This window comes from Saccharomycodes ludwigii, chromosome III (assembly GCF_020623625.1).
Source record: "Saccharomycodes ludwigii strain NBRC 1722 chromosome III, whole genome shotgun sequence".
NCBI lineage: Eukaryota > Fungi > Ascomycota > Saccharomycetes > Saccharomycodales > Saccharomycodaceae > Saccharomycodes > Saccharomycodes ludwigii.
Genome location: NC_060202.1, coordinates 612,755 through 635,346, shown reverse-complemented (window position 1 = coordinate 635,346; position 22,592 = coordinate 612,755). Strand labels below are relative to the sequence as shown.

General features: G+C 31.6%; 10 protein-coding genes across 10 annotated transcripts; 5 read left to right on the top strand and 5 right to left on the bottom strand.

Annotated features, from left to right (window-relative positions):
* Nucleotides 1–471: 471 nt before the first annotated feature.
* YRB1 (Ran GTPase-binding protein YRB1) lies at nt 472–1,092 on the top strand (the record flags this gene model as incomplete). Its single annotated transcript, XM_046077252.1, has 1 exon — nt 472–1,092. One exon carries the CDS (start codon nt 472–474, stop codon nt 1,090–1,092), a length of 621 nt encoding a protein of 206 aa, XP_045934994.1.
* Nucleotides 1,093–1,432: 340 nt separating this feature from the next.
* Nucleotides 1,433–2,452, bottom strand: RER2 (ditrans,polycis-polyprenyl diphosphate synthase; the record flags this gene model as incomplete). The annotated part of the gene is made up of 1 exon (XM_046077251.1): nt 1,433–2,452. The coding sequence occupies one exon, from the start codon at nt 2,450–2,452 to the stop codon at nt 1,433–1,435; it is 1,020 nt and encodes a 339-aa protein (XP_045934993.1).
* Nucleotides 2,453–3,243: 791 nt separating this feature from the next.
* On the top strand, nt 3,244–4,719 carry COQ1 (trans-hexaprenyltranstransferase; the record flags this gene model as incomplete). The annotated part of the gene is made up of 1 exon (XM_046077250.1): nt 3,244–4,719. The coding sequence occupies one exon, from the start codon at nt 3,244–3,246 to the stop codon at nt 4,717–4,719; it is 1,476 nt and encodes a 491-aa protein (XP_045934992.1).
* Nucleotides 4,720–4,912: 193 nt separating this feature from the next.
* On the bottom strand, nt 4,913–6,379 carry GPI18 (GPI-anchor transamidase GPI18; the record flags this gene model as incomplete). The annotated part of the gene is made up of 1 exon (XM_046077249.1): nt 4,913–6,379. One exon carries the CDS (start codon nt 6,377–6,379, stop codon nt 4,913–4,915), a length of 1,467 nt encoding a protein of 488 aa, XP_045934991.1.
* Nucleotides 6,380–6,968: 589 nt separating this feature from the next.
* On the top strand, nt 6,969–7,796 carry RCR1 (Rcr1p; the record flags this gene model as incomplete). The annotated part of the gene is made up of 1 exon (XM_046077248.1): nt 6,969–7,796. The coding sequence occupies one exon, from the start codon at nt 6,969–6,971 to the stop codon at nt 7,794–7,796; it is 828 nt and encodes a 275-aa protein (XP_045934990.1).
* Nucleotides 7,797–9,018: 1,222 nt separating this feature from the next.
* UGA2 (succinate-semialdehyde dehydrogenase (NAD(P)(+))) lies at nt 9,019–10,509 on the top strand (the record flags this gene model as incomplete). Its single annotated transcript, XM_046077247.1, has 1 exon — nt 9,019–10,509. One exon carries the CDS (start codon nt 9,019–9,021, stop codon nt 10,507–10,509), a length of 1,491 nt encoding a protein of 496 aa, XP_045934989.1.
* Nucleotides 10,510–10,921: 412 nt separating this feature from the next.
* On the top strand, nt 10,922–12,385 carry RAD57 (putative DNA-dependent ATPase RAD57; the record flags this gene model as incomplete). Its single annotated transcript, XM_046077246.1, has 1 exon — nt 10,922–12,385. One exon carries the CDS (start codon nt 10,922–10,924, stop codon nt 12,383–12,385), a length of 1,464 nt encoding a protein of 487 aa, XP_045934988.1.
* Nucleotides 12,386–12,642: 257 nt separating this feature from the next.
* MAF1 (RNA polymerase III-inhibiting protein MAF1) lies at nt 12,643–14,184 on the bottom strand (the record flags this gene model as incomplete). The annotated part of the gene is made up of 1 exon (XM_046077245.1): nt 12,643–14,184. One exon carries the CDS (start codon nt 14,182–14,184, stop codon nt 12,643–12,645), a length of 1,542 nt encoding a protein of 513 aa, XP_045934987.1.
* A 550-nt stretch (nt 14,185–14,734) lies between these two features.
* Nucleotides 14,735–17,848, bottom strand: DSF2 (Dsf2p; the record flags this gene model as incomplete). The annotated part of the gene is made up of 1 exon (XM_046077244.1): nt 14,735–17,848. The coding sequence occupies one exon, from the start codon at nt 17,846–17,848 to the stop codon at nt 14,735–14,737; it is 3,114 nt and encodes a 1,037-aa protein (XP_045934986.1).
* Nucleotides 17,849–18,928: 1,080 nt separating this feature from the next.
* SOK1 (Sok1p) lies at nt 18,929–21,154 on the bottom strand (the record flags this gene model as incomplete). The annotated part of the gene is made up of 1 exon (XM_046077243.1): nt 18,929–21,154. One exon carries the CDS (start codon nt 21,152–21,154, stop codon nt 18,929–18,931), a length of 2,226 nt encoding a protein of 741 aa, XP_045934985.1.
* Nucleotides 21,155–22,592: the final 1,438 nt, after the last annotated feature.

Genomic DNA, 22,592 nt, shown 5'->3' with positions numbered 1-22,592 from the left:
TGTCTTATTAACATCGTAAGAGTTCAATCGCGTGTTTTTGTTTATATTTATTTAATGTTTTTTATGGTAACGCGGGAGTTAGTTCCCTTCTCGCCTTTTCTTTTTCACATTAACAGAAACAAAAGGAGCGAGGAAGAGGGAAATCTATATATAAATATGCAAATCTTTCTTTTTTTTTTCATTTTTTTTCATTTTTTTTCTTTTTTTCATTTTTTTTCTTTTTTTAATTTTTTTTCTTTTTTAATTCTTCTTTTCTTTTTTTCGCCATTTCACACTCAATTCTTACTATCTGATTTGACCTTGCCACCATTTATTTATTTATTTTTTTTTTCCCTTATTATGAATCTTGTTTTTAACTGTAAACATAAACATAAATACAAATAACTAAGCAAAAGAGAAAAAAAGGAAAAACAAAAACGTCACCCTACTGCATTGCTTTCATTCATATAACCTTAAATAAACAACTTAATAATGTCTACTAAAGAAACTGTTTCAAATATTACTGATGAAAAGAAGGGAGAAGCCGTTGCTTCTGCCCCAAAACCACCATCAGCTGCTGTTTTTTCTATGTTTGGTGCCAAGAAAGCTGTGAAAAAGGAAAATGATGAGGAGAAGAAAGAGGAACCTGCCAAAAATGAAGAAAATAGCGCTGAAGGGGAAGAGGAAGCCGATGTTCATTTTGAACCTGTTGTTCATTTAGAAAAGGTGGAAGTTAAAACTAATGAAGAAAACGAAAATACTTTATTAAAATTGAGAGCCAAATTATTTAGATTGGATGCAAAAGCTGGTGAATGGAAAGAAAGAGGCACCGGTGATGTTAAATTATTACAACATAAAGAAACAAAGAAGATCAGATTACTAATGAGAAGAGATAAAACTTTGAAAGTCTGTGCTAACCATTATGTTTCGCCAGATTATACTTTGAAGGCAAATGTTGGTTCTGATAGATCCTGGGTTTATACTGTCACAGCTGATATCTCTGAAGGTGAACCAGAAGCTATGACTTTGGCTATAAGATTTGGTAACAAGGAGAATGCTGATAAATTCAAAGAAGAATTTGAAAAGGCCCAAGAAATCAATAAAAAGAATTAGTAGTATTTATTTAATGTATATATTATTGTGTCCTATGCCTTTTTTTTTTTTTGTCTTCCCCCCTGAAAACATACAAATATATCTATTTATATAAATAATATATAAATTGAAGTCTGGAAAGGAAAAAAAAAAATATTTTAACTGGCTAGATTCCTTTATGCTATGGTATTTCATTTTTTTCATTTTTTTTTTTTTTTCAATCAATAATATAGTATTGATGGTTATTTAAGCGTTTCTATTAGGATATCAAGAATTTTAAGCATGAGCATCTCAAATAATAAATCAACTATTAAAATTACAGATAATGCATTATTTACGAGCCGGCTTTTATGTTATAATATCAATTTTTATCTAAACGTTCATTGCTAACGGCATTAGCATCTTTTTCTTTTTCTTCTTCTTTTTCTTTTTCTTCCTCCTCTTCCTCCTCTTGCTTCTCCTCTTCCTTTTCATCTCCTTCCTCTTCTTCCTCCTCTTCCTCTTCCTCTTCCTCTTCCTCCTCTTCTTCCTCTTCCTCTTCCTCTTCTTCTTCCTCTTCTTCCGATAATATTGTCTTTTTATATGCAAATTTTAATAAAATACAAGCCATATTCCATGGAGTAAATTCTGGCCATAAACAATCAAGTAACTCTATTGTAACGCCTTTTTTATCAACTTGCCAAAGTAAAAAATCACTTAATCTGGAAACACCACTGGTACGGATAAGTAAATCTAGGGGTGGATCATCTTTTGTATACAAATTCCCATCGATAGTTTGTTCGTTAATTGTTATTTTATTATTAAGAGAATCTCTTATCGTTTCCTTTATAGAATGGTAAATTTCTTGTCTACCGGTATAAGGGAAGCACAAATTTAGACAGGCTCTAGTATTATTTTCAGTTAGTTTTTCAGCTTCTAGTATTTTAACCATAACATCAGATGGTATCAAAGACCTATCACCAAGCGTTCTAAATTTGATGCCGTATTGGGAACATATATCACCATTGGCTATTACTTGATCTATCCTTTTTTTAAATAACTCCATCAGTGCATTGACTTCATATTTTGTTCTTTTGAAATTTTCTATAGAAAACGCAAAAACAGTCACGGTTTTAACACCTGACTCATAACAAAGCTCTAGAATTTGGCACAAGCTTAGAAACCCATTTTCATGACCTTGCTTAATCTGCATATTCTTTTTTTTGGCATATCTTCTATTGCCATCCATAATAAAAGCTACATGTTGTGGAGAATGTCCAGAGACTCGTATCATTTTACCAAAGTTTTTCTTTAATATGGAGTCAACCCAAAATCGGCATTTTCCCAACATTGATAATGGCCCTTTTGCAGATGCATAATATTCTTCAGATGTCGTGATCATTTCTTTTTTTTTTTTCGTTATTATTAGTTTTAAACGTATAATATATGAGGCAAGAGTTGTACTTGTCCAGATATCAACTTTTCTATGTAACTGAAGTTGGTAGCACTTTTATAAAATGAAATGAAATAGATAATTTTCTCTTTCTTTTTTTTTTTCTTTTCAAAAAATCTTTTTTTTTGTTTTTTTTTTTTGTTGTTGTTGTTTTTTTTTTTTTTTTTCAAACGAAAGATTGAATGAAATTAGGAAATAAGAGTCCACAGATATAAAGTCAGTTAACAAAACAAGGCTGCTTGTATTCAGCTTACTTTATTAGTTTGTTTTTATTAATTGATGATGTGTTGGTCTTTTTGTTTTGCTCTTTAATGATTTTTCCAATACCTATGAAAGGTAATCTATCTATTACGAAAGTTACACGGACTATTTTGTAACTATATATATATATATATATATATATATACATAATACCGTACAATAAGAACTAATTTGTCCGCTTTAACATATGAATGAAATTCATCAAAGGCAAAAAAAAAATAAAAAAAAAAAAAAAAAGAGAGAGAGAGAGAGAAAAAAAAAAAAAAAAAAAAAAAAAAATTTCGTTTATCAACAATAAATTAATTTAAACAAAACAAAAGTGGACGTACAAAATTCTACATAGTTTGTGGGTTTACTTCAATAACATAATAAATATACATTACCTAAACTTATTTTATTATTAAGAGTAACAGCTATTGAAAAAAAAAAAAAAAAAAAAAAAAAAAAGTTACAACTATATACATCAGCCAATATATAAAATGATTCGTGTTTCGCTATCAATTTCTCGCAGGGGTCTAAGTAATAGCGGTAATAAGTCTATAATTAAAAACTATAACAATGTTAGCCTAACAGTAAAAACGATAACTACAACCATTAGGAATAAATCCACTTTTTTGAATGTTATGGAAGCAGCAGCCAGACTGGTTACCCCGAAAATGTTTTTAACTAATCCATTATCATTAGTTTCTAATGAAATGAACACATTGGCAAAAAACATAGCTCTTATGATTGGTTCTGGTCACCCAGTGTTGAATAGAGTTACTGGTTATTATTTTGAAGGTGAAGGGAAAAAAGTTCGTCCCTTACTTGTCCTATTGTTATCAAGAGCTCTTTCAGAAATTCCGGTTGAGCAGAGACAAAGAATCAAAATTGATTATAGCGATGTCCCGGAAGATCCGATTTATTCTAAACCTCCAAGTGCATTACTGGTCGAACCACCAGCCAGACATATTTCACCGTTAAGTATCTTGCATGGCATTAAACCATTAAATCCATTAACCAAGGGGCCTGAACCTTTTATAAACGAATTTGATGAAAAGCGCGGGATTTTACCTAAACAAAGAAGGTTGGCTGAAATTGTAGAAATGATTCATACTGCTTCCTTGCTCCATGATGACGTTATTGATCATTCAGATACAAGAAGAGGGAGACCTAGCGGGAATATTGCGTTTACGAACAAAATGGCCGTTTTAGCCGGTGACTTCCTATTGGGCAGGGCCACCGTTGCAATTTCTCGTTTAAGGAACCCGGAAGTTGTCGAGTTGATTTCTAATAGCATTGCTAACTTAGTGGAGGGTGAATTTATGCAGTTAAAAAACACTGCCATAGATGAAGATTACAAGAAAATTAATAATGCTGGAAATTTACAACAATTGCCCTCTCCAACAGAAAAAACCTTGACTATTGGGCATTCATACCGTGTAAATACACCTAGTGCGATTTCTCACGATAGAATGATTGAAACAGCATTTGAATATTATTTGCATAAAACATATTTAAAAACTGCGGCTTTAATATCTAAATCTTGTAGAGCAACCGCCATTTTGTCTGGTGCCGAAAATAATGTAGTTGATGAGTGCTATGAATTCGGTAAAAATGTTGGTATTTGTTTTCAATTGGTTGACGACATGCTAGATTTCACAGTGTCTTCAAAGCATCTAGGTAAACCTTCTAATGCTGATTTGAAACTGGGAATTGCTACTGCACCTGTGTTGCATGCTTGGAAAAAAGATCCCTCATTAGGGCCATTAATCCAAAGAAATTTCAATCAACCAGGTGATGTAGAAAAAACTTTAGCATCGGTTTACAAGTATGACGGTGTGGCTAAAACCAGAGAGATGGCCATTGAATATAGAGATAAAGCCATTGCTAACTTACGTTCTGTATTGCCACCAAGTGAATCGCGTACTGCCTTAGAGCTCTTGGCAAAGAGTATTTTAACAAGACGTAAGTGAGCCAGGAGTAAAGTTTTGAATGGCATCTTTCTTTATTCTTTTTTTTTCACGTTTTTTTTTTTTTTTTTTTTTTTTTTTTTCTTTTTTGTTGTTTTATTTTGCCTTTAAAATTATAATCGTGTACATATTTCTGTTATTAATAAAAGCTTGGGACGTTTATATAAAATATCAGCCATAAAAAGTTCTAATACTGTCATGCTGGTGGTAAAAATGCAGAAAACAATACTGTTTGACAGGGAAACCATAAAATTAACCAATACAAATAAATTGTGATAATATATTTATCAATCTTAATGGGGTCATATTCTAAGACATTTTCCGATGCGCTAAATCGTGTTTTTGTACTTAACACACTTGCGATATACCATAAATGTAATGGGATAAAATTAATAATTCTATTTATTATCTGCGTGTGCGCTACAAACCACACAACCAATAAAAAAAGCTTGGTAATGTGAATTAGCGGTTGTAGAGCCTTAACCACATGTTTTTTTTCAAAATAGTTGCAGGCACAAACACAAAGTACTGTATTTGGAATAGCAAAAAGGAAGTTAGGTATGTTGTTTAAAGTCCAATACTTAAATAGACCAACATTCCAGTATTCTGATTGAATATAGCTGTAGAGGTTTGTTTTGGTAATGAAGGGCAAATATGAAGTAATGGAGGTGGAACACCAGGAACTATTACTGTTTTTATCAATATTACTACAAAAAGTAACATATGGTGTATAATACATTTCTTTGATAAATATCATGAAGAGGATAAATCCACCAACTAACGGATAAATAAATGCGTGTTTATTATCATTATTAGTAAGGTTTCCAGTTGTAAGGTATTTTGCTGAGATTAATTTCATTAAATCAGAAATATATATATATCCCAATAAAATACAATTTGGCCTATTTATGACAGCAACGCCAAATAAAAGTGGTGTGATAATGCTATATTTCAACCCATCCCACCACGTATGAATACCCAGCATTCCATTGTTATAGTTTATGACATATACGCTCCTGAATATTAATCCTAAAAATGTAAACAATGCAGATAAACCCTCTGAATAAAAGGTTAAAGCGAAGCCAGCGCTAGAAGATACAACATATAATAGGCTGCTTTTGAATGCCAAATTATTTAAATCATGGAACTTCATATTGGTATTTTTAAATACATTTAAAGTTAAATAATATAAAGAGATTGCGGATAGATATTGTACAAAATTAGCTAAAATGGTTAATTTCAGTAATAAAAATGGGTCATCATTAATGTTGGAACCAGACCAGGATAGCACTGCCCTCAGAAACTTGCACCACAACGGGGAAAATGCATATTCATTTTCATAAACTGGATTCCCACTATTGATAATATTTTTTATGAAAAACGTTGAGTCCCACGAAAGTAATTTGTTTAAAACATTCTTATTTATCCAATACGAAGAATCCAAATTTAACTCATTAAGCAAAATTGCTGTCGATGTATCAAATTGTTTATTTGGCGTTAAATACACCAACACAAATTGGAATAATCGAACGAGAATGAAAATTTTTGTGATGGTACGTAAATATTTTGGTTTAGTACGGATTTTGGTATAAACAACATTATTTTTGGTTAATGTTGGAATTCTTGATTCTCCATCACCAGGCTTATTATTTGAAGCACGCATTACTTTTTTTTTTTTCCCCTCTAACTTTCACTCTATTATATACATATACATATATGGTATAATTAATATAGACACTTTCTATTCTTTTCCGTGTCTTAAATGTTTAATGATTCGGTTATTTTTAAAAAATAAAATGAAAAAAAAAAAAAAAAAAAAAAAAAAAAAATGAAAACCGAAACTTCCCTCTACGGACAAATTTGTTTTCCATACAAAATACTTACTAGGAGGCTGTGATGTTTAAAAAAAAGAAAAAAAAAGAAAAAAAAAAAAAAAAACAACTGTTCGAATTTCTTCGTTCTTTTTTTATGCAGCCACCCCGAACGCCCCTTTTTTATAAACCGAAGTAAATCGTTTTGCTTTTTTTTTTTTTTTTTTTTTTTTTTTTTGTTTTTTGTTTCTGATCAACTATTACTTATCTAGGTGCATTTTTACCATTATTGTTGTCACTAACACGACTCTTGTAAATGTTCACAACAACGATAATCATAACAGTAATAATATAAAGGAAAAGGAGTAAATATAATCATTCATATATATTTGTAATTCCTTAAACATTAGAAAAACTAAAGTCCGATTGACAACGAGAAAAATGCATTTGGACGCATATGTTGAGCCTGTAAAGACAGTTGGTCTATTACTGAAAAGACAAAGTCCTTCTCCATCTTCATCTGATTTTTGGGATGATGGTGATGGTGATGGTGATTATATGAATAGTCATTGGGAATGGGCACGTTGGATTTTTTTTGTACTTTTTGTCGTGGCTGTTATTTTTATTATCTTAGGAACAATTAGGGCTAACATCATGAGAGCACGTAGAGGCCAAGCACCTATTAGAGGTACATCATGGATGACACCACCAAGTTATTTACAGTCACAACAAGAATATAATAGAACAACACATAATTCTAGGCGCACAAGAAGAGGAAGGAACGAGGATTATGTCCCAGCATATACTCAGGAAGCAAACGAAAACGATTTAGGTTACTATGATGACAAAGGTATCTTCCACGTTAATAGTAAAGCGGAACCACTTTCACCGCCTCCTCCGCTAGAGGAAGGAGGTGCTAATTTAGCTGAGCCCAGTCCAGCACGCGTACAAGAAAGGGAAGGAAGGACAACCGCACAGAGAAACAATATTCAAGAAGGTTACATGGCAACGCATAATCAAATGGGGACCTCGTCTTCTTCATCATCGGTGCCACCAGTGCATGTGGAGGGCCAAACAACACAACTTCAAGAGGATAATGAACACGCTTATAACAATTCACCCTCATCTTCCGTATTTAATCTCGAAATGACGAGAATGGCGCCTACTAAACAAGTTGAATTAACTAAAAGGCAAAAAGCTGAAACACTTGCTAAAGAAGGAGACAAAGAAAAAAAGGAGGCTAGTGTAGAAATAACAAAAGAGGTTTAGGTCAAAGTTGTAAGCAAAAATTATACTTATTTACTCATAGGCATGCTGCTTATGGTTTCAATAGCATTTGAATAAAAGGAATTGAGAATTATACATATTAATTTTGCAACCAGATTGAACAGTATTATAAATTCCCTATAGACTTTTTTTTTTTTTTTTTTTTCTTTCGCCCGAATTGCTGACTTTCTCCTAATATTCTAATTTTTATTGCTAATTTATGTTTGCTTGTTTTTAGGTCTATATATGTTACTGGTTTATTATTTGAGGGTATGGGGGGGGTGTACAACTAGTTCTTTCTTTTTTGTCAAAAATTATATACATTTTATTTTATTTTTGTTGTAGATACCATTCAATTAGTCATATATATATATATATATATATATGTATGTGTGTATTCCTTTTTAAATAATAATTGTGACACTTTTTTTTTTATGTGTGTAAATGGCCTCTTTTAATTGGATTATTGGGCCAATTTAGCTTTGAATTTAAAAATTGTTTTTCCTTTTTATGCGTGAAAAATGGGTAGCATACGGTGGGTAATTGTAATTATCTGATTAAAAATGGCTTTCAAAAAATACTGTTAGTAGATGGCGAAAAGAACATCGACAGCGATAATGAAGAAATAATTTTGCAACGATTATTTATTTACACTTTTCTGTTAGGTTTATCGTTATTTTCCGCGCGGAAAATACTATACTACTAAAACAGCTTCTTTCTTTCTTTTTTTTTTTTTTTTTTCCGTTATCAAAACTAAAAGAGGAAAAGTTGTTGAAAAAGTCGCAAATAAATTGCACTTTTCAGCTAATCGATTGTTTCTAAAAGCATGTGCGATTTATTCAAGACGCTAAATTTTAAAGCTATCTTTTTAGGTTTTTAGGCGCTAATAATTATGATTTATACTACTTTATACAAGTTAAGCAATCTACAGGAGAAAGAAAAGAAAAAAAATGTTAAAATAAAATAAAAAAACATCTACAAATATATAAATAAGAAATGTTTAATGATTATAATTGCTTCTCTTTATCTTTATCTTTATCTTTTTTTTTTTTTTTTTTTTTTTTTCTTTGTCGTTCTTTTCTTACTTGTTCTTGTATTTTAGAGTCTGATTAAAGACAAACTAATCAAAAACACTCGCTTTTGTTGCAAAGAAAGAAAGGAGGGAAAAAGAAAAAAAAGAAAAAAAAATATATATATATATATATATATATGGAAAGAAAGAGCAATGACTTCATACCGTCCAAGTTTTAAAAATAAAGAGTTAATCAGAAACACTTCATTCGTTAATGGTGAATGGCTTGATCCTCCTAATTGTCCATCATTTAAAGTTACCGATCCAGCCACTAACGAAGTTATCGCTGAATTACCAGACCAACCAGTTTCCGTTGTAGATGAAGCAATTGACGCTGCATTCACCACTTTTCAATCTTCATATAGACATACCACACCAAGACAAAGGGCTAAATGGTTAAGGAATTTATATGACTTAATGTTGGAAAATGCTGATGATTTGGCCAAAATAATCTGTTGGGAAAATGGTAAGGCTTATTCTGATGCAATTGGTGAAATTAAATATGCTGCTTCTTATTTCGAATGGTATGCTGAGGAAGCACCACGTTTGTATGGTAGCACGATCCAACCATCAAACCCATCAAATAGAGTTTTCACAGTTAAGCAACCAATAGGTGTTTGTGGTATCATTTGTCCATGGAATTTCCCAAGTGCCATGATTACCAGGAAAGCAGGTGCCGCTTTAGCAGTTGGTTGTACCGTCGTTGTTAAACCGGATTCTCAAACACCATTGAGTGCCTTGGCTCTTGCTTATTTGATTGATAAAGCTGGTTTTCCTAAGGGTGCATTTAATATTGTTTTGTCCCATACCCAAACACCCGCTTTTGGTCTGAAATTATGTGAATCCCCCAAAGTTAAGAAAATTTCCTTTACTGGGTCCACACCAGTTGGTAAGATTTTGATGAAACAATCAGCTTCTACCATGAAAAAATTATCTTTTGAATTGGGTGGTAATGCACCATTAATTGTTTTTCAAGATGCAAATTTGGAAGACGCGGTTACTCATGCTATTGCTTCCAAATTTAGAGGATTGGGGCAAACCTGTGTTTGTGCTAACAGAATGTATGTCCATAAATCCATTATTAAGGAATTCTCCGAAAGAATCGCAAAGGAAGTTTCCAAATTTGTCATTGGTCCTGGTTTGAAAGAAGGTGTCACTCATGGCTGTTTGATCAACAGCAAAGCCGTCGAAAAAGTTCAAAGTCACGTTGAGGACGCTTTGGATAAGGGTGCTGAAGTTGTTGTTAAAGGTGGTTTATTACCTGAATTGGGCCCTAACTTTTATGCACCAACTGTCCTAACTAATGTTTCTCCAGACGCGATTGTCAATAAAGAAGAAACTTTTGGTCCATTATGTGCTATTATCCCATTTGAAACAATCGAAGAAGTTGTTGGATATGCTAATGATACTAATGTTGGTTTAGCTTCCTATGTTTTCTCCAAGAATGTCGACACTTTATACACTGTGGCTGAAGCTTTGGAAACAGGGATGGTTTCTTGTAATACCGGTCTATTTTCTGATTGTTCTATTCCATTTGGTGGTGTTAAAGAGAGTGGGTTTGGTAGAGAAGGTTCGCTACATGGTGTCGACGATTATGTCACTGTTAAAACAATCACTATCGGTAACTTACCGGCACCATTGTAAATTAAGTAGCAAAGAGGGTAAATACAAGTTATTTTTCGCACTTTATATATTTTTATACTTTATTATAGTAATGTTGATATTTTCCAAAGTTTTTTTTTTTCCAAATTTTGGGGCTTGGAATTGTTCTTGTTGTTATTTCTTATTTCCGCTTTATCGGTTTCATAGATGAAAATTGCTTTACCTATCAGAGGAAAAGAAAGAAAACAAAAAAAAAAAAAAAAAAAAAAAACATTTTATTCTTATACATCTATTTGTTTTTTTTTTTAATTTAAAACAAAAAGTGATACAGAATAAAACTATAGAACTGCAAAAGTAGACAAACAAAAACCAGATAGTACTGTAATCTTTTATTATCTATCTTTTTTTTTTTTTTTAGATTTTTTTTTTTTTTGTTTTTCTTTTTTTTGTTTTTATGGATTTGTATGAAGAATTGGCAGAATCTTCATTGCTTTATGAAGAGCAATATGAGCAATTGTTAGAGGCAGCAGAGATCAATAAAGTTTCAGTAATACAATTTCTAGCATTAAAACCAATAGAATTAACCAAAATTCTAAAAAGATCTATAAATGAAATAACAAGCTTTCAAATAAAGTTAAAACAAGAATATTTGGAGCATTTGAACTCTTCCAGTTGTGTATTCACCACAACTACAAAGCATGATAAAAACGACATAAATTTTATAACAGAAAGGTTTACAACAGGCGAAGAATCTATAGATGAATTGTTAGGAGGAGGTATTTACACGCAAAATATAACGGAAGTATTTGGAGAAAGTTCAACTGGTAAAACACAGTTTTTAATGCAGTTGGCCTTAACCGTACAATTGGACAGATCGGATGGTGGATTATCGGGGAAATGCGTTTACATATCAACGGAGGGGGACTTGGCAACAAATAGGGTGGAACAAATACTAGCATCAAGATTTGGCCAGACTGATACACATGTTTCACAAAAGAACATCTTTTATGTAAGTTGCAGTGACTTGGATAATCAAACACATATTTTGGATGTTCAATTGCCTGTACTATTAGAAAAGCACAAGTCAGATATTAGGCTAATCATTATAGACTCGATTTCACATCATATCAGGGCGGAATATGAGACATTTTCCTTTATTGATTCACAAAGGAATCGATATAAAATCGAAGAAATGTCAAATAGGTTGTTATATTTGGCAACAAAATATAATTTATCAATAGTGGTTGCTAACCAAGTTAGTAACAAAATTTTCAACATAGGACAATATGAAAGAATTGATGCAAGGGCTAATTTCCAGGAGTTTGAAAAATATGACCATCAGTTAGGATATATGGCTGGATGGAAAAATTCAAATATCAAATACTCTCAAATGTTGATTGATTTAAGGGCCACAATGACGGATGACTTTCTTTCTGATAATGAGGAATTGATGTATTTGGAAAAGTTATCCGAGAAAGTATATAAAAAAGATAATAAGACTGAATATCTGTCTGGTAATAACAATACTAAACGCAATAGTCTTAACGATAAAACTACCACTGAAACAACAAACACTAACAATGGGAAGAGCAAGCAGGAGAGGAAAAGGAATGGTGATAATGATATTAAATTAAAAAGAAAGAAAAAGTCAATGAAACGAGTTTTTGATACTAAAATACCAACACTAGGGCTATCTTGGTCTAATAATGTGTCAACGAGAATTCTATTGACTAAATCTTACATTGTCTCGCCAGTTTTAAAGGATAAAAAATGGCAAGAAATAAGTTTTGAAGACTTAAAACCTGAAAAGGCGTTAGTCAAGCAAAGATTAATGAAACTTGTTTACTCAACATTTGCAAGGGGTAATAGAACATTGAAATATAAGATTACAAACCTAGGTATTAAAGGCGCCTGTTGATCACCATATAAATGTAAATTCAAGTAAGAATGAAAAAATTTTCCTTCCCTCCAGTCACTTGTATATAATTATGGGTGTGCATAAATTCATATATAGTATAGACACAGTCAAGACCTACCAAGATTTAAATTTATTTAAAAACATAAAAGAATAATACAACGATAAAAAGTAAATTACATTCTAATGGTACCAAGGGGGAGGGGAGGGAAGAAAAAATAATAACAATAATTAAATGAATAAATTATTAGATAACGCAATCAAATTTCATCTTCTTCCTCTTCATCATGGACGCCATCATCACCTTCTTCTTCATCCTCTTCTTCATCTATTTCCTCTTCTTCTTGAACCGCTTCCTCATCATTGCCATTGGGACCGTCATCGTCACCTTCATCATCATCAATGGCTACATCATCATGATCATCTCCAGAATAATGGGTCAAATCGTATTCACCCTCAAAATCATTCATTTCATGGTCATGATCTATAGTTAACCTTCTATTCCTTCTTGGTAATGTACTAATGATATCGACGCCATTAGAAGTAGTATTTAATCTGAAAACATTCAAGTACAAATAAGCCACACGTTTCCTTTTTTTGTTAAACAAAAACCACATTAAGCTCCATAAATGGCCTGGCTCATCGTCATCCATAAAAGATCTTGTTGGATTGTATTGATAAATGGTACAATCAGATAAGTCCATATGTATGTTTATAGTTTCCCATATCCATTCTTGAGGCTTTTTACCTAAAGATATCATAGAGTTTTCAAATTTGGATATAAGACCTCTTAATGAGCACCTTACAAAGTCTGTAGGCAATAATGAGGTGAAATCATGGTCAGGATAAGAAGCATTTAATATACCAATTAGATATGCAAATATCTTTCTGTTATGTGACTCGGTTAACGGGCCAAAAGGACCAATATTTGAATCAGATTTAAATGAGGTTCTTCTCTCTTTTACACCATTTTCAGTGGCGTTTCGAGTTTTAGTAAATGGAGAGGTAGTGGTTATGTTTGCCGTTGTCGAATTTCTGTTCTCTTCACGATTAAGGTTATTATGCCTAGAGGATACACTAGCAGAGGATGAAGTGATAGTGCTACTAACACTCGATCTTCTCTCTTTGGGAAAATCTTCCAGTAGTTCTCGTAAATTCTGGTCATTTAATTTATTACTTTGTTTGAAATATCCTTCAAAGTTGGACAGGCTGGGACTATTGATGTTAGATATTATGTTGCTACCGTTTCCATTGCCATTGTTGTTGTTGTTGTTGTTGTTGTTGCTGTTATTGTTGTTGTTGTTATTGTTGTTGTTGTTATTGTTGTTATTGTTGTTGTTGTTGTTGTTATTATTCAGGAAGCCTATTCCCAGAGTATTAGTATTATTGTGGTTTTTATTGGTAACAGAATTATCAGTGGTAAGAGACATTCTTCTTTTTTGTTCCCAAAAAGAGTTAAAAGATGCAGTAGAGTTACTTCTACTATTTTTCTTATAAGTTCCGTTATTTGTATTTCCAGAGTTCAGAAATTCGTCAGAATGGGATAATGACGGAGAGGTTTCAATAGCACCATCATATTCTAAATTGGGGTTTTGATCCTGTTGTTGAATATACTTAATAAAGGCTTCATTTTCTTGTAATAGACTATCGATGTGTTTATCAATTGTTTTATACAATTTTTTATCGGAGCCAGCAGGTTTTGTAGTAAATAGGTCACATCCGCCATCAACTTTGCAATCTATAGTTTCAAAATTGAGTTGTTGATTTACTCTTTCAATATCTAGTTCGTCAAAGAACTTCATTATTATTTATGTCGATGGTATGAACTTTGTTATTGCTGTTTTATTGATTTTTTTTTATTTTTTTTTTATTTTTGTTAATTTTAATTTTTATTCAGATGTTTATTCAGATGTTTATTCAGATGTTTATTCAGATGTTTAATAAAATTGATAGGAATTACAACTATTGCCATAGAAAGAAGGGGAAAAAAGGAGTTAAGGAGATCTCCAATTAAAATCTATCTATCTATCTATCTATCTATTTATATATTTATATTTATATTTATAAATAATAATCACGTTCACGTTCACGTTCACGTTTTTTTGTTTCCATTTTTTTATATTCTCCTGCCACGCGCGCATTATTTCCAGTTGGCATATCCGTGGACTTTGGACCAAGCCACTCCCTTTTTCACTAGGGAAAAAAGAAAAAAAAAACCCACAATGTACACGTTTTATCTGTTTATTTACCAATAAATGAATCACCCTGTAAATTACGAATTGATTACTGACGTAAACATCCTGTATCTGTCTATCTGTATAAATATAAATATATAAACAAATTAATTAATAATTAAGAAGAAGAAGAACGCTTCAAATATTTCTTTTTATAAATCCAATCTGAACCAGTCAATTTTACACCCTTAAATGCAGCATATCTAAACCACGCAGCCGCTCTATAAAAATCCCTCTCATAATTTTTACTCTTCTTACACCAAAAATTACCACTGATACATATACTTTCTATACTTCCTAAAGATGCAGCAAGCTCAAAATATTTTATAGCCTTCAACTCATCTTTTTTAACAACCTTTTGTATATCGTTATCGCTACTGCTATGAACGCCACACCTATTTGCTGTGTTGTTGTTTAAATAAAGCATACCGCATTCATACAAAGCGGGTGCCGTTGGTTCTTGTGTATTGTTACGAACATCTCTCCCTGCTTTAGCATTTTCTAATATTTTAAATGGGTCGATGTTACAAGCCAATACTTTGGTATATTCGTCCTTCGCATTATAAATATCACAAGCCTGTTGAAAAAATTTCAATGCTTTTGCGTTATCATGGTCAATACCTATTCCTGTTCTTAGAGCTACACCGTATAATAAATATGCAGTAGGATCACCCATTTCGCAAGCCAAATACAAATTATTTGTAGATTCTATAAACTTCCCTTTATTTTTCAACTCTATGGCCAGTTGTATATAATTATTTGAAACTGAGACTTTGTTGGTATTAGAAACGGTGTTAACATCAGTTTTCTTTTTCCTGTTTTGAGTAACGTTTATCATATTGTCATTTTTAAAAGTTGGGCTCGTTGAAATAATACTGTTATTTCTTGGAATGCCGTAATTCCTGCTACTTTTGTTATTTTTTTTCCTGGTTGGAGAGGTATAAGGCACCTTATTATTATTGTTGTTGTTGTTGTTGTTGTTGTTATTATTATTAACACCATCATCGTCCACATTCGTACCTGAAAGCGGTAAATCAATAGTTAAAGTAGCACTGTTGACATGTTGGTGCAAGGGGGGAGGACGAAAAGTGTTGTTGTTGTTGTTATTGTTGTGATGTACTTTTGGAGATTTGAAAAAATTCCTTAATGAAAAAGATGATTTCTTTTTATGTTCTGTTTTGTAACCTTTTTCATCGCATGTATCTGTAGTGTTATTTTTGACAGCATTAATAGTACTAGAAAAAGAAGTCATGCTGGTACTGGCTGTACTTAGGGTGCTAACATTATTATTACTAGTTTCATAAAATGATTTCTGGCTTTCTGACTCTGTATTCTTAAAGCTACCACAACTTTTTATCTTATTTATTGGACTTGATGCATAATTATATTTTTTAATGGTAACAGTAGGAGTAGTAGTAGCTGTATATAACACCGTTGATTTACAAGAATTAGGTGTTTTGTCGGGATCAATATTGTTATTGCATGTAGTGTTGCCTGATAGTGCTCCATCCTTTAAAATAGCATGACCATCATTATTAGTAGTGGTCCCAGAAACATAGATGTCATCATGTTTTCCATGTGAAGAAGTATCGGCGGCATCGGTAACAATGGGAAAATGACCGGGTGATTTTGCAATCTTTGTATATGGATGTGACTTAATGTTTCCTAATGAATTCGTTCTTATCAAGTAATTTCTGGCCGTATAGTTATCTGTTGCTCCAGTGGCCGTAAGTGGAATATTGTCCCTGGAATTGTCTCTGTTAAACTCCTTATTGATTGCATTCATATTAGTATTGCTATGGTTAGTAATCGTATAAGTGGAAGATAGGCTTGCTTTAGGTGTATGGGTTGGTGTCCTAAAAGCAGAAAAAAATGGTTTTGTCACAACTTTTTCATGTTCCATAGAATCATCTTTAAAAACATTATTGTCTTTATGAGAGGGAAACTCAAAGCGAGTCGCAGTACTATTTTCTTTAGCAATATTTCCACCATTGATAGCAATGCAGTTCACAATTTCTTCCTCAGCTTTACTATCACCATCTTCCTCAGCTTTACTATCACCATCTTCCTCATCTGATGGATTTATTACATCAGAATAAATTGATTCTTCTTCCACTAAATAGGAATATCGCCCTTGTGGGAAATATTGCTGTACAATGCTATTTTTCAAAGGTGTTCTTAGAATATATCTTGAATAATTATTGTTGTTACCGTCAATATCACCGGTCCCTTGGAAATTAGTATCATTGTCCTCAGCATATAACTCAATATCATTATCAGCATTTTTGTTCTTACAATGCTTCGTTGTATTTTTGTTATCACTCTTACCCATCCTGCCTTCATGATATTTTAAAGGGCTTCCTTCTATACTTCTATAAATAAAATTGTCAGTATTAATAATATCTTTGTTTCCAGTGACATATATATCCTGTTGTTCATGCCGTGGACAATGGTATTGTTGCGCTACCAAATTACCTGTGCTTCTGCTCCTACTATCTATATCATAATTGTAATCATGAGTACCGGAGTCATTAGGGCCATTTTTATTGATATCGATGTTATTATAAGAGCCTATCTTGATAGCACCGAGACTATGATGGTTAACATGAAAACCAATAGGTTGCAGATGCCGTTGTAGCACAGGAGTGTTTAGTATATCTTGTTTTCTACCAACATCTAATGATATTTTTTTAGTAACTGAGGAAGGTAATTTAAAATCATCATTAATAATTAAAGTATCTTTATTTTTAATATAATTATCAAAACTACTATTGCTCTGAGATCTTGTATTGGTACTGATGGTGGTAGAAGAAGAAGAGGAAATACCACTATTAGGGAGGACTAAAGTGTTTCTTAAAGATGGGAAACCAATCGCAGGTAGACATACCCTCGGTTTTTGCGAGGTTATGCTAGTCTGTGATGCAAAAGATGAATTGGGGTCTATTATTAGATTCTCAACATCATTGTTGTCGTGCATGTTCTGATCTTCCTGCTCTTGTTGTTCTTTTAAAGCTTTTTGTAAAAAATCCTCTTCTTCGATGGATAGATCTAGTTTATCTAATAGTCTATCAGATGTATGTGTCGAATCAAATGAGGAAAAACTGACAGCACTATACCTAAAACTTTGAGTATCTTTATCCATGTTATTGGTATTATCATGAACTACTTTATCGTCATTGGAATGACCTGACTTGTCAAGTTTACCACTTATGTCACTATCGTGTTGATCCATTTTTAGTTATATATATATATATATATCTTTTTATAATGAATCCAAGATATTTGGTTCGTTGAATTAGTAGAATTAATTTTTGTTAAAAAAAAAAGTGAAAAAGTGGAAAGAAAAGGAAAGGAAAATCTAGGTAAATATAAATCTTCTTTAATATTTTTCTTCTTTTTTCCCCTTTCACTCTTCTTTATTATGTCGAGTATTATTATTAAATATACCAAATAAACAATGCCAATAACAAAAAAAGAAAAGAAAAACGTGTGTATATTGTTTATAAAAATAAACAGTAAATAATAATTACTTTCACTTTCTATCTCTTAACTTTTAGTTTATAATAGTAGTGGTGGTAATAATTATTACAAGTGGTTGTACTGATGTTAGCACTACAATTTATAAATTTGTTATTTGCTCTTTGGCATTTGAAACACCACCAAAAAATAAACAATGAGACTGGAGATTTATTACTAGTTTTTTTTTTTTGTTTTTAATACCCGGAACGTACGTACGTACGTATACGGTTGAGTATATAAAAATATATATAACTTTTTTTTTCTTTTTTCTTTTTTCTTTTTTCTTTTCCTTTAATAAAATTACACATTTTTTTGGTAGTTCTAAAAATAAACATTGAAAAGGAGCAAGACATACGAAATTATTTTGAAACCGCAGAAGAAAAGAAGGGAAAAATAAAAAACAATTTGTAATCCAAGTATTTCCGATTCAGCTTCTGCCAACATCTGGAAAAGCTGTTAAGCAAAGGCATACTAAGAACCCCTACCAGATATTATTCCATTTTTTTTTTTTTTTTGTTTTTAACCGCTTTGATCCAGTAGTTTAAAACAAGTCTAATAAATAATTTCACCTTATTATTTACAAAATTCTGTATATTGCTTATAAAAATGCCCAAACAAATTAATCCAATTGAAATATCCACTTAAAATTCTTCTCCCATCTCTTTATATAATTTTCTAAATGAAAGAAAAAAAAGAAGAAAAAAAAAAAAAAAAAAAAAAAAAAAAAAGATAAATGTTAAAGAATTTTTAAACCTTATTTTCTAGTTTTTTTTTAAAGTTACGATTTTTCACTTCATTTATTATCGCCAAGTAGTACCTTTATTTCAGCACCAGCGCTATCATTGTCATTCTCCCCCTTTGCTCCTTCCTTCGCTTGAAACATTTTTTTCAATTTTTGTCTCACATAATCAACATAATAAAATCCAAAAACAGACCAATGTAAATTAATCACAATGTATAAATTAGTACACAGTGCATCAACCTCCTCTAATTCAAATGAATTCTTCATAAACCCAGTAATGTTGCTATTGTCCTTGTTGACACCATTAGGATTGGTGATATCTGATTGAATTTTATCTTCTTTATCTCTATCAAAACCATTTTTATTTTTATTGCTATTTGTAACGGATTCAGCGTCAGTAGTTGTTGTATTATTTACCACATTTGATCCCCTGGTAATAGTAATACTTCCATCAGTGCTGATCCCATTAATTTGTGCCTGATGTTGCTCATCTGCGCCAACCAAGTTTATAAAATCTTGGTTAACCTGACCATCCTCAGTTATGTGTGATCTTTTTATGATTGTGTCTTGTAAATAGTTGAAAACACGTGTTTCTAAAACCGTGTAAACCTCACTTAATGGCTGGGTTTGCTTTGATAACCATGATTTAGCAAATTCAATCTTACTCCTATCCAACTGGATGTTGGTAGGGGTCCTACCATTGGAAACATTATTAGTTTTAACAACATTAATATAATTTGTTGGCGACACCTCCCTAACAAAATCTCTCTTTCCTTTTCTTGCCTCAACATGAAGCGCATAATCAGTCCTCAATTCAGCTATTTTTTTACATAGATGAATAGAAATAGACATTGTATTTTTAGTCCACCTACAATTCCCATGCTGATCAGTAATAATGCTAATTATATCATCCCTTAAATTCTTATTCGTATACTGTTGAAATATATAATCTCTTTCCATTCTATTCTCTATGCTGCTATTAGCGGTAGTCCCGATACTGGTTTCATTGATCACCATTTGTTTAAATAATAACCTACAAACTAATAAGCATACGATCTGACGTATATCAGCCCTTAGTAGAGTTAATCTTGTGTGATCAAATGATAATGCGAGTGGAAATTCTTTAACCATTTTCCTACATGATAATAGCTGAATAATACTTTTAGCACAGACATTATAGCAATCCGGTATTAGCGGGTACGGTGACAGCTTATGGTCGCTTTTATTAAAATTTTCTGTATATTTGGTAGAAAACCATTCCAGTGAATTTCTTAAATTTATCCTTTTTGAAGCCATCAAAGTATGAAAATATTGTCTTTCAAATTCAATAGCGTTACTAATTAAAGCCGGTCTTAAAATACGTATTTGGTGGTTCGCAATGTCCAACTTCATTGCTTCTAACAATTGGAAAACAGACTTAAACGAATCAATTAGTTTGTTGATAGAATTTGTCGCCTCTGCATCCTTAAATGACTTGTTGATCGAATCCACCCAGATATCCCGCATTGGTGCACAATGTGATTTAAATAACTGAGTTAACCAGTCGGCAAAATCAGAAATATTTAGCGACTTGTTTAAAAATTGTTGAATAATTAAGTCTGTATCCAAAACCAGCGAAATATTCTGAATATCTTTTTCTGGAACCAAGCTTATTAAGATCTCCTTTAGGGAATTAAATAATGGCACTAAACGGTTTGCATTTATATCAAAAAGTTTAGAATTTTCCAGATAAACAGATATCTCAATAGATACATCATTCCAATATTTCTCACTAATTTTCCTTTTTTTCAACCCTCTTTCTCCATCCATATTGGGCCTAAATTGTAGCATTGGGTCAAATATTATATCGTGTCGTAATTGAGGGTTTTTCACTATTTCTGTTAAATCTATTTCTTTTAGACAGTCTAAATTAATTGGAGGTAAAGGAATATCAATTTCTTTCTGTTGCCTAGCATTCTTAATAAAAGCAGTCGTATTTCTGGTAGCATCTAAACTAACCCCAAAAGATTCTTTTATATATCTAGCTCTGACTTCTAACGGCATATCTAAGCTGGGTATTACGGCACCGGGGTTTATAATAGCATTATTACTCATTATGGGATATATTTCGTTTATTTGTTTTAAAGTTTTCAGCCTATGTTTCACTGAGGATGAAACAGAAAGGGAAGAGGAAGAAGAGGAAGAAGGATATGGTATCTTTTCATCGTTTAAAAGAATAGCTTGTTTCAACCCATTAAGCAGTGATTTCTTCCTGTTATTTTCGGTATACCCGTTCATATTACTATTACTGTTGCTTCTCGTGATACTTTTTTTTTTTTTTTAGCAACAATGCATGTCCTATTGTTATTATTAGCATTAATACCACCTGCTGTAGCGGTAGTGGAACTACTTATACCAAATTGTTCTTCCAACCTCCTATATGAATGGCAAATCAAGGGAACTGATTGAGAACGCATTTTGGTTTTATTATTACTATTATTAATTTTAGTGTTGTGCTGCATAGCAAGAAAATTAGCTTGTTTCCATTTTTTCAATCCTGACGGGTAATTATTGCTACTATTAGTATTAGTTGTATTATTACTATTAATTAGTGGAGTAATGGTGGTAGGTGGCGAAATAACAGTGGTGGTGGCAATACCAGAATCCAAACTGTGGAGGTTAGTAGTAGAAGCGTTACTTGGAATAATACCTATATTAATAGACGATGGAATCGGCGCAATAAATTGACCACTCTCAGGGTTGAATTTCTTAAAAATTGATGAAGAACCATTTTTATTATTGTTTTGGGTATTATTAGCAATAACAGTAGTAGTGGTAATGGTGCTGCTGCTACTGTTACTGCTATTATTACTATCAATGGTGTCACTACTACTATTATCATTATTATTATTATTATTATTGTTATTGTTATTGCTGGTGGTGGACACAATAGTGTGAGTATCAGAAGTATTTGAGTTAATACTATTATTTTGTAATTGCTGAGTTTCTTTTTGCTGGACTTTTTCCTGCTCATTGTTAATGTTAATAGTAGTATCGTTATTATTATTCGTAGTGGTAGTACTAGAAACAGCAGAAGTAGTTGTACTAGAACTAGCAGAACTTCTACTGCTACTACTACTGGTAGCGGTTTTGGTACTTGGCATCTGACGTTTCAATTCCATGTTTTAGTATTAAAAAAAATAAAGGAAATAAAAAAAAAAAAAAAAAAAAAAAAAGAAAAGAAGGATGAGGAAAAAAAGTTCTTTTAGCCTGTTTGTGTTTAGATATATAGGCTGTGTATAATACCTTTAATGTTTTCTGTTCTATTTCTGCAATATATTGCAATTCTCCTATATCGATTTTTGTTTTATATTAATTGTTTTATTTTTATTTTTATTTTTATTTTTATTTTTATTGTTATTGTTATTGTTATTGTTATTGTTACTATTATTTATATATATATATGTATATATATATATATATATACATTTAAAGATAAATTACTTTTTGTTTTATTAGTTGCTTTATTAACATATGTACATATGGTTGAAAGATAGTTGAAAATGTGAAAGTAAATATTTCCTGAATATCTTTTATAGTTGGAGTTATAATGTAGTAATTTTTTTTTCGCTTGTTTTGATTATTTATCCAATTTTTTTCCTTTTTTTCCTTTTATTTTTTTTTTAATTTTTTTTTTATTTTTTTTTTTTAAAACGGCGTGAAAAATTTTAATTTT